At 39.2% G+C, this 14,009-nt stretch overlaps 1 protein-coding gene across 1 annotated transcript in view; it reads right to left on the reverse strand.

Moving 5' to 3' along the window:
• pcnt (pericentrin) overlaps nt 1-13,432 on the reverse strand; it is a 53,988-nt gene extending 40,556 nt beyond the window's left edge. The window contains exons 1-18 of the mRNA XM_073851761.1: nt 13,385-13,432; nt 9,350-9,523; nt 8,163-8,333; nt 7,132-7,281; nt 6,956-7,045; nt 4,906-6,849; nt 4,575-4,763; nt 4,350-4,445; nt 4,105-4,248; nt 3,216-3,471; nt 2,997-3,076; nt 2,639-2,873; nt 2,151-2,251; nt 1,963-2,074; nt 1,515-1,761; nt 1,147-1,222; nt 701-917; nt 191-390 (exon numbers count right to left, since the gene is read on the reverse strand). Of these exons, the coding sequence (XP_073707862.1) occupies nt 191-390; nt 701-917; nt 1,147-1,222; nt 1,515-1,761; nt 1,963-2,074; nt 2,151-2,251; nt 2,639-2,873; nt 2,997-3,076; nt 3,216-3,471; nt 4,105-4,248; nt 4,350-4,445; nt 4,575-4,763; nt 4,906-6,849; nt 6,956-7,045; nt 7,132-7,281; nt 8,163-8,333; nt 9,350-9,523; nt 13,385-13,432 (4,530 nt within the window). The remainder of the gene's footprint in view (nt 1-190; nt 391-700; nt 918-1,146; nt 1,223-1,514; nt 1,762-1,962; nt 2,075-2,150; nt 2,252-2,638; nt 2,874-2,996; nt 3,077-3,215; nt 3,472-4,104; nt 4,249-4,349; nt 4,446-4,574; nt 4,764-4,905; nt 6,850-6,955; nt 7,046-7,131; nt 7,282-8,162; nt 8,334-9,349; nt 9,524-13,384) is intronic.
• Nucleotides 13,433-14,009: the final 577 nt, after the last annotated feature.

The following is a 14,009-nucleotide window of genomic DNA, read 5'->3' on the forward strand; positions in this document are numbered from 1 at the left end:
CAATAAAAAAAATAACTTATTCATAAAGACATCATTGATATTACAGTATTGCTAAAGGGTCTCAGCATGTGTTTGTCTACAGCATGACCACTATTCCTTATGACAGTGGTAAAGATTGTTGCCAAAGGCTGGTACCAAGCAAAGTCCTTTTGAACCGAGTATAAAGGCCTGCTGTTATGCACACACTTACTGTCTCCTCCAGCTGTCTGAGCTGCTCTTGGTGTTGCACTGCTACTTTCTCCAGTTCCTCAGAGTGCGTTAGGGAGAGCTGAGATAGCTGGGTTTCCAGCTGGGTCACCTTAGCCTGGTGCTCATGAGTCCTGTCCTTCACCTCAGCCTCCACCTGCCTTGCTACTTCCTGTGCAGACTGTAGCCGTATCTTGTTTATTTCTTTAAAAAAAAAAAAAAAAAAAAAAAAAAAAAACACACACACACACACACACACACACACACATCATTTAAAACTTGAGTGCTACATTTTTCAGGATTTTTTTAAAGAACAGAACAACATTTTTATAAATACGATTTTTTGTAACAATGTTAAATTCTTTCGATAAATTAAAATGACCTATACTGAATCATTTTCAAAAAAAAAAAAAGCACCCACACAAACAAAAACTTTCAATTGGGTGTGCCAATGTGGCTGGTTGAGGTAGTTTTCAGAGTGTTTACAAAATATATTGAAAATGCAAAGCTCTACCTTTGATATGGTTGTCTGAGAGTTTGGCACGGAGCTGTTCTAGCTCATGGGCATGTCTGGTGTTGAGCTGGTCAATGTCTTTGTAGTATCGGTCAGTGAGCTCAGTGCGAGCCTGGAGTAATTCTTCTTTGTAAGTGAGAGCCATGCTGGACCGCAGCTGCTCCAGTTCCTGCTGATGTCTCTCCTCTAACTGCAGCCGCAGGCAATCCAGCTCCTCCTGCAAACACACCCTCACAGTTACAGTACTCATTAAAAAAAACAAATACAAAATCATTAGTTCGTCCCTAACATTGTTACCAATAAACTGGTCAAGTGTTTGAAGTTGATGAAAAACTAGGAAGATAATTTTTTGTAACGATGTGATTTGACGCACGATGCACAATACAAACATGAAGTAAACTTAATAGCATCTCAAATTCAACACCACAAACCAAAACACAATTCACCTTGTGTTTCTCTAGTTGTCTTGTGATTTCTTCCATAGCATCATTCCTGTCATCACTCTTCCCTTCTGAAAGAAAGCTACAAAACAACATTGTGTTACCCTGTCTCTAAGTTAAACACACAAAATGTCCATTTGTTCAACTTTGCACTAGCTTGGGCTGAAAAGTAATATGTTTGTATCATTCCCCACCTACATTGCTTAGGATACAAGTAGTCATGTTTGCACCTAATAAGGACAACAATCTGAAGTGATTATACAAGGTATACATTTTCAAATGACATAAATCGCCATCTATACTAAAAAGTAGATTTGAACTAGCTTTTACAAGACCAACTAGCTTAACCCCAGAAACTGGAAACCTAAGCAAACCTTTCATCTCCAGTCTTGAGCACAGAGTCCTCCAGGGCTCCCTCTACAAGGCGCAGCTGCAGGAGTGCGATTTCTTCCCGATGACACTCTTCTGTGACTCGGAGCCTCTGCTCGAAATACGTGCGGAGGTTTTCCAGCTCGATCTCATTCTGCTCTTTGATTTCCTCCCGCTGCTGAGCGAATTCTTGTTTTAGTCGCTCAATGTCATCAACCCGTGACGACCGCGCTAGCAACTGCTCTTTCAGCTCTATAGAGAAATAATTACAGGTCTTTGTAGTTCACATCAACACGAAATAATAGGAACTTTGCTGAAAACAAAAAAACATCAATTCAGAAAAAATAAAACTGGCTTTATTATAAATAATAAATGAGTAAAACAATACAGCAGCCCAAGCCCATAGAGACACTCAAAAAGCACAACGTTTTAAAAGGAAATAGCCCAGCTTGCCTCCAAGCTCCTGTCTGTTGGTTCTCATGCTCTCCAGCTGGGACCAGAGGTTTGAAATCTCCTGTTCTGATTTGGTCTTCAGTTCCTCCTTTTCTGACTGGAGACGGTCAACCTTTCACAAGGATGTTGCCTCAGTACAAACAAAACATTTGCATTGCAATTTTGTTGCAACAAATGCAAGATGGTACCTCTTGTTTGAGCTCTTTTTCTCTCTGCTCTAGGGCTCGTGAACGTTCCTGTTGCTCCTTTAGTGCGACCTTGTGACATGCAACCAACTCCTCAACTGCACCTGAATGGAAAGTGAGGGGAATTTAGGGCATTTTCAGACCTGCTGATCATTTGCTTTGGTCCAAAAAAACATCCATAAACTTGGCCAGAAAACTATATGTGACCCTGGACCACAAAACCAGTTTTAAGTAGCTTGGTATATTTGTAGCAATAGCCAAAAATATCCACTGCTAATAACTTAATCTGGACAACTTTAAAGGCTTTATTTTTTGCACCCTCAGATTATCAAATAGCCGTCTCTTGGTCATATCCTAAAAAACCAAAACATCAGTGAAAGGCTTATTTATTCAGCTTTCAGGTGATGTACAAAACACATTTTCCATGGTCCAGGGTCACATATCACTGTTAATATGGTGTAGTTCACATATTTGTTTAAAATGACACTTACGTGCAGCAGCATCTCTATCAGTCAAGGCCTGGTTGAGCTCTTTTTCCAAATTCTTGATGTCTTGATCTCTGGAGCTCTGCAGTTCTTCTAGCCTACTCTGTGTCTCAGACAGAGCTACTTCAGCATCTGTGAGGGCCACCTTGGTCTCACTCAGTTTATGATTGGCATCATTTAATTGACTCTGGAGTTCTGTCTTGACCTTCTCAGCCTCCAAGATCCACTCAGCCTTTAGATCCTATAGAGAAAAGAAAATAAACTGCACTTCACAAGCCCGTTTCACACTTAATTGTAGACAAGCCACAATATTTCAGTGGGTCTAGATGTTTGAACATTGAAAGGAGTAGGTAAAAAAGCTCACCTCTAGTTTACAGGCCTGCAACTGTTCCACTGAGCCCTTCTCTTCCAAAACTCTCCTCTCCCATTCCTGATTCAGTTTATCTATACAGTGAAAGAACATACCAATCAAAAATTACACACATATACTTCAAGCAAACACACATCGAACTGCACTGTCACAGTACTAAAGTAATACTAAAAAGAAAAACAATTTATATTAAACTACAGGCCAAACCCTCACCAATCTCTTGTTGATGCTGTTGCTGGTTTCGTTGCCCCTGTTCTCGGCTCTGCTCCCGGATTCTTTCCAGCTCAAACTGTTGGCGCGTCTGCAGCATGGCACTTTCCTGTGCCCATTTCTCCCGTAACATGGTTTGGAGCTCGCTTAGGGCCACTTCCTTATCTTTCTGCATGTTGGTTTGAGAAAGCTCCAGCTGAGCTGTGTGCAAGTTGGTCAAGCTCAGACGCAAGGCTTCAAGCTCCAGGTTGTGCTGGCTCTGATTGTAAAAAGTAAAACCAAAAAAAAAAAAACATGACTAAGTGGAATGGTGGTAAGGGTTTAACTGAAGTGAAGAAAAGCAGTTAAAATATGTTTAGAATGGCATTTTAGCAATGCAGTACACATTTCTTGTCAGACACACATTCTCCTGTGCTTGTACTGCTGTAGAGATGCAAGCAACTTTGCGCTGAGTGTGGAGAAAAAGTACCAAGAAAAAGGCATTTACATTTCAGTGATGTTTACATGGAGGGTAAAACCATTAATTGGCAGGGGTTGCACTTCAATTGGGCACACATACAGTTATTGCCATTTTTAAATTAAATTATACATTTATCAAATACCATAACTAGCAAAACATGTCAATACTTTGTGTAAATCATTAAAATGCCACTGGTATACTGCATTCCATTTTACAGACCATTAAAAATACAAAGGTTTGTGGCAAGTAAGATTTGAAATGTTGAAATGTTTTTAAAGATCTCTAAAGCTCTCCAAGGTAGCCTTTATTTGATCAAAAATACAACAAAAACTGTAAAATACAATTTTTGAATGCTATATTTAACAGCATGTCAGCATTGCATTCCAAAACATACCCAAGACTCAAATGAAAAACCTGAGATTAAACAAGTACTTGTGTTTGGTGTAGCTCAGCCTGGTGTGCAGTCTCCAGGCCGTCCTGCAGCTCCCTGGAGAGCTCATCTTTAAGTCTGCCAATTTCCTCACTATGTTGGGCTGCCAGCTGTGTCAATTCCCTCTCATGCTCTCGTTCATAGACCTAGGACAGGCAGATAGGCAGAGTCGGCAAAGACAAGTATGGTTAAGAGTGGAATACACATTACGATGGTAAATAAAGTAAAACAAAACAGCTTGTTTAACCTGTTTAATCAAGCTGATCTGTCTCTTCTGCTCATCTTCCAGACGAGCAGACTGCTCAGAAAGTTCCCGCTCAAAGCGTACATTCAAGTATTTAACCTGGAGGTAGGCAAACATGAGATATCAATTGCTATAAATGGACAATTTCGTTCTCCTTCCAACCACTCAATTACACATCTCTATTTTTCAATTATCCTCACTTGATTTGTCTTTCACTTTGGTTCTCACCTCTTTTTGGTGTTTCTCTTCCAGAATTTTCTTCTCCTCCTCGTGTTGTTTCTGTCTTTCTTCCATATCCTGTTTAACTGTGATAAGCTCTTTCATTAAGGCACTCTCCTTTTCCATATATTCCTCTTCTGCCTTTTCTTGTGCGTCCTTAACTACTTTGAGCTCTGCATCCTTTGATTCAAGTTGGTGCTACAGAGAAATACATGAGTTACTTACAGAACCACATGTGTGTGTCATAGACATTAAATAGTCCAGATTTTCAACATTCTCAAAACAAAACTGTACGTACATTAAATATATACTATTTCAAAAGAGCAATTAAGATTCAAACCTCAAAGTTCTTTAGTTCTGATTCTAGAGCCTTCTCCATGCTCTTTGCTTGCTCCTCCAAAGCTTGGAGGCGTCTTTCAAGGGTAGCTTTTTCCTCTTCCATATTGGTGAGGTTCTCTTTAAGGCACATTAGTTTAGATTCAAGATCTGTCTTCTCTTTCTCAAAGTTTTGTAACCTTCCAACCTTCTCCTCTACTTCAGCTTTGAGCTCTTCAAGCTCTCTATTGGCTTGGTCAACCTGCAAGGTCCTTTGACCAAGCAGCACTGAAGTAGCTTGGTTTTTTTCCCTTTGTTCCTCCAGCTGAAGTAGAAATTCTTCTCTCTGAGCCTGCAAAGAGGAAAGCTCGTTGTTTGTAGAGTCACGTTCTGCTTTCTGCTCATGGATTTCCTTCACTAGCTGCTCCTGATATTTGAGCTTCAGCACCAATTGGGCATTTTCCTCCCTTAGCTCCTTTAACAACTCCTCTACAGATAAAAAGACTGATTTATTGGAATCAGTGTTGTCAGACATTAAGCTTTCATTGTCCTGCAGCTGTTTCTGGATCTGCAGGTGACTCAGTATGTTCTTTAGGTTGTCTTCTTCATGCATTTTCTGGCTAATAACTTCCTCACACTGAATTCGTTTCTCACGTTCCACCTCCAGCTCCCACTTAGCTTCCTCAAGCTCCTCTGAAGCTTTGCTCCAACGCTCCCGTGCCTCCTCTACCTCTTCCGCAGAGTGCCGGACCTCCTCTTGAAGAACCTCAAGCTGTCGTTCCCGCTCTTCTAACTGCTCTGACAGGTCTTGGCACTGCTGGATCAGAAGCTCTTTAGCCAAGTCCACAGTGTCTGAGCTCTCATTCAGCTCTTCAACAACTGAGGTTGAGTTTTGCCAATGGGCATCAGTAAAGGACATTTCATCAGGTTGAGGCACTTCAATGCCATGAACTACAGATAGCCCTGGCTCTGACTTCTCACCATCAGATGTGACATTGTTTGGGATATCTGCAGCATGAAATATGACCTCACTGTCTAGCTCAAACCTGGACGTCTCAGAGTTTTCAATCAGACTATGTTCCTCCATACTTTCTTCAAGTAATGAGCTTTCTTGAGGGCCTTCAGAGGCCAAGTAACGCTCCATGAGAACATCCTGGAAACCACCTGCAGAGATGTCAAAACTATAGTTATCTCTGACAGCACTCTCAGTGGCCGTCTCCTCATTGTAGTGCTCTTTGGAGACTTTGTTCCAGGGTATGTCTGCATCAACGTCTTTGGAAACATTATGATGAGAATCAGTATGACTTTGGGCCTGGTTTAGCAGCTCCTGGATGCGATAGATCTCATCAGCATGCTCCTTCTTCAAGCGACTAAGAGCAGCCTCATGGACTTCAGTTAGCTGTGCTACATTCAATTCCCTTTCCTCCTCCAGAGTTTGAAGTCGGAGATCATAATTTGAAATATCAGCTTCGTATTTGGAACGCATATGGCAGCCTGTCTCCTCCTCTTCGTGAAGACGATTTTGAAGCTCCTTCACAAGGTTATCTAGTCTAGCCATTTCTTGGTTCAGTTCATCTTTCTCCGCTTTATACTTCTGGGCTTCCTGGGCATGTGTTTCAGCCAGGTGAGCTTCCATCAGTGTCTTCTCATTCTCCAGACTCTGTATCCTCTTCTGAAATGCTTCTACTTGTTCTTGAGCTCGCTGGCTGTTCTTACGCTCTTCCTCTAGCTCAGCTCTAAGGCTTTGCATTAAAGCTTCAGAGTCTGAGTAAGGACTGCTACTCTGGAACATAGTGGATAAATCTAAACCACTGATTTGGTCAAGACTTGGATCTTTTTGATCAGCACTTTTCTGTGTAAAGGCATATTGAAACTGAGAGAGGGATTTTTCCATGACACACAGCTTCTGTTGCAGGTCTGTGATCTCAGTTTCTTTTTGAGCTAAGAGGCACTGTTGCTCCTTAGTAATCTATAAAACAAAATTAATTAAAATGTAAAATACGGTGTATAAAACAAAAGTGCAGATTTTGCTTCAATGACAAGCTTAAGTATTAAAAAAAGACATGTGTTCTAACCTGTTGTGACTCCTCTAATTGTACATGCAGCTGAACAGCCTGGGTCATATCCACACACCCTTGACTTCTGCTACGTAGATATTCTTTAGCCTGAAAGCAGTATTACATTTCATTCATTTAGACTCCTATACTCCTATACTAAGAACAGGTTTTTTAAATAACTGTATGAACTTTACCTGCTGTAGTTGCTGTTGTAGTGCCTGAATCTGACCAGTGAGCTGCTGTGCCTCCAGCTGTACCTGGTCTCTGCTCTGCAGTGCCACCTGTAGGTTCTTACTAAGTTGTGATATGATCTCATTCCGTTTCTCTACTGCAGCCTGTAATTGCTGTGTGAAGAATTAAGTAATTTCAACAGTACACTTTAAGAATCTGTAAATAACATTCACAACTACAATATTTTTAAATTGGACTCTAGCCAACGAGTTACATTACACAGAATAAGTGCAAACACTTTTTGGCACCGAGAAATCTATGCTTCTTGGAGCTAGAAATCATAAACCTTAAATCCATGAGTGGAATTAACACACGGAAAGAGGATACGTTTAACCTAATCCATAAAATCTAATTGGTTCTTCCTTTCCCTCTTCACCATCAAAAAAGGCTTTAACAAATAAATTCTCTAAAATTCATGCAAACCAATTATGGTAAACGCTACGCTCCAGAAAGCAGAACTCTGCCTCAGCTTTCTAGATGTGTGTGTAACCATGACCACGAATTAATCCATTCAAACGGACAGATGTAACCCAGTTTGGAGAGAATCTTTCTCTGTTCTATTTCAGGATAAAGGCTGTATCATGGAAAAGCATATTGCTGCACACACAGACACACACTTAAAATTTCAAGTGAACTCTTCAATACAACATTATCTGAGAATAGAGTGTTAGACGTAGTCTCACTACCGAAACTCCACCAAATGATTCTCAAAGATGCTAATTAGCACATGGTTAGCTAGCACAGTTCTGAACAGTGGTACACATAAAAACTGAATGTTATGGAATACCCCCCAATGTCAGTAGTGACATTCCTTAAAGTTACAGATTTCTCATACTTTTGAACACATGAGACCAAAAAAAGAAAATAAATTTTATTTTCTAATGTGCCTGTTCAGCTTCTGATCTTATGGATGTTCAGAAATGACCTAAACGTGCATAAAATTAACTCAATTCTAAGGTCTACCTTGTGTGTTCTTTAAAGGGTAACATTTTACCTTCAGTTGTTCTTTGCCAGTATGTGCAACTACAATCATTTCTGCTAGTTCGCCCTCTGCCTGAGACCCAGAAGAGGACCTTTGTTCTTGGGCATCGCTTTCATCGTCCTCTCTGCTGCACTGATGGACCTCTGAAACACTGCCATCTGTGCCATCAGGTCTGAGTGATGCCTAAACGTTCAGACAAACAGGCATATTTTCCACAGTTACCATGTTTCCATGACTACATTGCTCCTAGCCATGTTATGCTAACTGACCTATTTTTTAGATGGGAAGGGAACACAGATATACATGCTATAGATTTGAAATGTGCAGTAGGGAGGTACACATGCTATTTGCATGTGACATTGTAGGTTTAATGTCCAAATGACATGTAAAGAACTTTTTCACAGTTTGGTTGAATTCATTTTCTGAACTTAAAAAAAAAAAAAAAAAAGAATACTGTACATGTGTGATTATAGACATTATAGATTCTAGAGTTACAATAATGCTTTTTGTCCAGAAAAAATGGAATGGAATTATTCAACTATTTCTTCTAGCGAGGCACCAAAATGAAAATTCTTGGCTGAAATCGAACTAAATGTGAAGGATCTTGTGAACATGGAAGAGAAGAAATTGCAGAATAAAGTTGTTGTTTTTGTTTTCTATGTGCACAAAAAGCATTTAAATGAATATGTAATGCATGGTTTCTGCTTACACAAGTTCTGCAATTCACCAGTGTCATATTGACAGAAGAGGTCATTAAAATTACTGTTGTGATAGTTTGATCAAAGTAAATAGAGATCGACCGATATGGGTTTTTCTATAACCGATGCCGATGTTTAGAGGTCAGGGTCAGCCGATGGCCGATCACTTGCGCGTTTTGTCAGTAAAGCCGGTTCTGTAATCAGCGGTAAATGCCATCAGGTGCGTGATTTCACGTTGAGCCGTATATACTACACACAGCCGTTGTTCACTGACGAGCTGCACCCTTTCACACTGATAATGAACATTGATTTACACAGCTCGACGTGAAATCACGCACCTGATGGCATTTACCGCTGATTACAGAACCGGCTTTACTGACAAAACGCGCAAGCATGATCGGCCGATTCGTATCGGTGCATCCCTAGTTTGCATTAATTACTTTTTTTGCATGGCACATTGACATTACGGTACAGAATAGCTCTTTCAAATTGAAAACAAACCTCTGAGGGTTCCTTGTTGATCTCTCCATGACAATCGTCTGTTTGTGGTTCCACTAGGTGGCGCTCTTGTGTTGGCCGGTCATTCGCCTGGACAGTCTGGCCCTTTCTCTTCGGCGTCTTTTTCTGCGTGCTCGAGCTTTCGCTTTTTGCTCGGCGCTGTCTAAAGTGAGCAAGCTACGCCAGAGATTGAGAGACAGGTAGAGGGAAACGTACATTAGGATGAGATAGCAAGAACATAGAATTAGCATTGTACTAGACTTCAAACATGAGCCATGTCAAAAGTCAAACTGATGCATCTCCTGAGTCCTGTATGACTGACATCTCAAAATTAGTCCAAAGAAAATAAGCCAAATTCATCTTCATCTCAAATGATGATGTAATCCATAATATGAAAGACAACAGCAAGAGAAAAAGGTTAAAAAAAAACTGTTCCTTTTTGTCAAGCATGGAAATGTGGTGCGCACAATTCTGCAAGAGATGTTTCTCACAGCTGCCTTAAGAAGCTTATTCCAGATTAAAAACAGCTCAGATGAGCCCTGCTCATCCAAAAATGACAATGATGCTTCTATGAACAAACATCAGAAAAACCCCTAAGGCTGTTAAATTAGTCACATGACAGCAACCCATCAAATAAACAGAACACCATATGATTCCTGGGCAGGTCTACAACTGTGAAAACATTAAGACCACCAAGTGGAGAGATGTGCTCTGCTCTGTAGAAGCCACTGAAAACCAAATAAAAGGGAAAAATAAAGAGGAGGAGCGAATACACGTAAACATTTCATATAAATGTGCATACTGTGACCTAACTTAAAGCTGCCCTCTGGACAAAACATCTAACCCAGATCTGAATGTGTATGAATACACCTGAAAAAAAAAAAAAAGAAAAAAAGAAAAGAAAAAAAAAGCAGGCTATTCCACTGGATTACATTGACCTGCTTTCATAAACATGTAGGGAATCAGTTTGTTTCGTCCACTGACTGTCAAATCACATAAGATGTTGATATGAAGAGAGCCTGGGGGACAAGCCACAAACTGTGTCTAGAAAAGCGAAATGCAAAATCCACTGGCAGCTAAAATGGTGTATAACACAAGTGTTTTCACCAGCTAAAACTGGTTTTAATCAGTTATTTCTATCTTTTGCTGTAGTGTGTCAGTAGGAAATTTCAGTTTACATTTCCAAACATCCATTTTGCCATTAATTGTAATAATCCAGTGAGATTTTTGTTTGCACAAGGAGTCTGACAACAGCCAGTGCTCCACACAGAGATCTAAACTCATCACCATTCAGTCTGTCTGGAAGGACACGAAACAGAACAAACTGAGACAGACTAAATTCAGAAGAACTGTGGCAACATCTCCAAGATGCTTCAAGAGACCTAGCATACCTGCACAGCTACAGTACTGTTAAATGTTTAGGGACTTGTGTAAAAATGCTGTAAAACGAGAATGCTGTCAAAATAATGTCATAAATAGATTTTCTTTATCAATTAACTTCTATCAACTAAATCAAATCAACATTTGGTGACTATCCTTTGCGTTTAAAGCAGCTTTTGCCCTAGGTCTCAAATCTTGGCATCTTGGAGATGTTGCCACAGTTCTTCTGGATTTAGTTTGTCTCAGTTTGCTCTGTTTCTGCAAAATGTGTGTTTAAAACGTAAATTGATATTTCCTACTGACACACTACAGCAAAAGATAACAGACTTAAAACTATTTTTAGCTGGTGAAAATACTAGTGTTCTACCACCACTGTAAATAAAATGAGGATTTTTTTATGTCAGTGTTAAAAGAACTGAAGTTAGCAAATGCAAATCAGGATTTGTTGAAATGGCAAGAGATTTCATAGTATGGTTCAAATTAGAACTGAATATGGACAAAAAGGTGATACTTCATTCCATTTTCAATAAACTTTTAAATACAAGATCTTTTGTGACAAAAGAAAAAAAAAGTGTTAACTCAAAATGTGAAGTGTCATTACTAAACTACATATAATGACTGTCTTACATGGAACACAAAAGATGACTGAAGGCTTTTTTTCCCCACACAATAATAGTACACTTGTGTTTGTCCACATAAAAAAAAAATACAATATGTGACCCTGGACCACAAATCCAGGCTTAATGCATTGTTTTTCCTTCTGAAGCATCAGTGAGCGTTTGAACCTTCTGTGAGTCCCTCAGTTGTCCTCAGTGTGAAAATATAGATCTCAAAATCATACAGTCATTGTTGGAAAGTGTTCAAATAGCAAGAATTTGAGGGACCTGAAGGATTTTTCTGAAGAACAGCAGGCAGTTTAACTGTTCAGGACAAACAAGGGACTCATGAACAACTATCGTTAAAAAAAAAAAAAAAAAAAAAAAAAGCTGTGGACCATTCATCTTTTGAACGGGGTCATTTTTATAAATCCAACTATTATTTTCTCTTGTGGATTATATGCAAACATCTTATGTGAAATATCTTATTCCGGTCAGTACTAAATCAACAATATCATGCATTTTGTATGATCCTTCTTATTTTGGTAAAACAATTACTGTTTTGCAGATTCTGAAAGGGGGATGTAAACTTTTGTCCTCAGCTCTAGTTGATTGCTGACCAGTTAAAAGTCATGACAACTAGCAAGCCACTCTAGACCAGGTTAATCTTTGAGCTAAATTTAACTCACAACAATCCAGACACATCCCATGAACTAATGTTAAATGCTTGAATATTAATGCATTTCATATGGCTGAAATTTAGCGTTTGACAGTATGGCTCTAGCGACCCAAGAGCAAGTGCGTGATGTAAATGAAGTTTTGCTGAATATTTTATTTTTTATATTTTTAAAATGCAATTTTTTTGTTTAATAACAGTTTGAATTAAAAACATAAGCTAAGCTCTTGTGTGACTGAAAAAAATGCTGCCTCAAAATAAGATTTCAATTTTGTTATTATTCAACCTCATGTCACAAATCAAAAATGACTGCCTTCCATGGAACACAAAAGATGATTATGGAGTTTTTTATACAATTAAAGAACACTTGTGTGTGGTCCACATAAAAATAAATATAATATAGGATTAAAGCGACAATGGGGTGAGTAAATGACTACATATTTTTATATTTAATGAGCCAGGAAATTCATCCTTGCAATGTTGATTTCATTAATCGTGTGGTGCCTCCTGCAGGTCTCGTTATAAATAACAGGCAGTATTATTCTGTGGACTGAATATCATCACTTAACAATGAGAAAGTATTTAGTTAATGAATGTATCCAGTATCGTGTTGTTTACATAATTTGAAGCGTTTGTACTTAATAGGAGGAAGGTAAAAACAAACAAACAAACAAACAGATGCCATTTCATTTCTGCTTTCATGTCATTGCGGATAAAGTGCAGCTCCCGTAAAAGCTCTCTTGAGCTAAATATATACCATAGATACCTGTGAACTGCACTGATCCTGCCTAGAGACAGAGCTGTATCAGATTCCTCTCAGCAAATATAACTTTATTTGCAACAGCCTCATAGGCATGAAAAAGTTTTGCTTCAAAGCCAGCACACATTTACCCCAAATCTTTTAACTCAAACCAAATAAATACTCAAAGCTACATGCAAACAATTAAAAAAAAAAAAACGCAAAACTTCAAGCTGAGGAAGACTGATTTAGAGAATCAGCTCAAATGAACGACGTACACAGAGAAGAAAGTTCGAGCCCAAGCCTCGGTACTCATTTTGTCTATTATGACTATGGAACGATATTAATAAAATACTCAGCACACTGAATTATGAGAAAGTAAGGCACGGATACACTGATAAATTGAGTCGGGCTGAGTAGTTCGTCATACAAACAAGTTTTATAATAAGACATTGTGCACCAAGAACAATGGAAGTGACTGTGACATCTGTGGCTGTCCGAAATAGAAGTGAACCTCAGATTAAAGCAAGAAAAAACACCTAAACAAATGTGGTAGTTGATATAATTACAAGCACAAAGAACAACAATAGAATATTCAAATTCACAACTAGCCAACGTAAAGTTACTTTGCTAATGTTAGCGCTTACCTTTGCTCGTCCGGCCTCTAATTTTCTCTGCCTTTCATCCTGATCCATTTCCTGGATCAAGGAATTGCATGGGAATAAAGGAAACACTCAAGGGGACGCCAATCAGACTAAAACTGTGTTTCTGCAAAACTCCTTAAACGAATTTTCCGCAATGTTTTGTGACTTCAGAGATTTTCCTAAGGAGTAACTGTCAGTGTAATTTCAACATGGCCGCGAAGTGTGTTTATCCCCGCCCTTATCAGATTGACAGTCTGCGGGAACCTATTAGAACGAAGGATGTGAACTTGTCAGCCAATTAAATTTCCTGTTGCAGAAATACACCTGCTGTTTTCAAAACGCCCTCCTTTAAACGCATTGGGCCTGAATGGCCAATTAGAAAGCGTGTGCAAGCATGACCCTTTGATTGACAACTTTTAGAGCCTATTGTGGTGCAGGATAGAGAGACATTACATCCTATGTAGGTTGTGTATTTGTTGTGGTAGTCAGCGGTTGTGATTGACAAATGAGAGACGCGGGTAAAAGCCCGGGTGAATAGATTAACCAGTAACAACGCAACGGCTGAGAATCGAAACACTAATAATATAAGGCCCAGTCTCATAAATTGTAAATGTTACGCCAATTTAAT

Source organism: Garra rufa, chromosome 12 (assembly GCF_049309525.1).
Source record: "Garra rufa chromosome 12, GarRuf1.0, whole genome shotgun sequence".
Taxonomy (NCBI): Eukaryota; Metazoa; Chordata; class Actinopteri; order Cypriniformes; family Cyprinidae; genus Garra; species Garra rufa.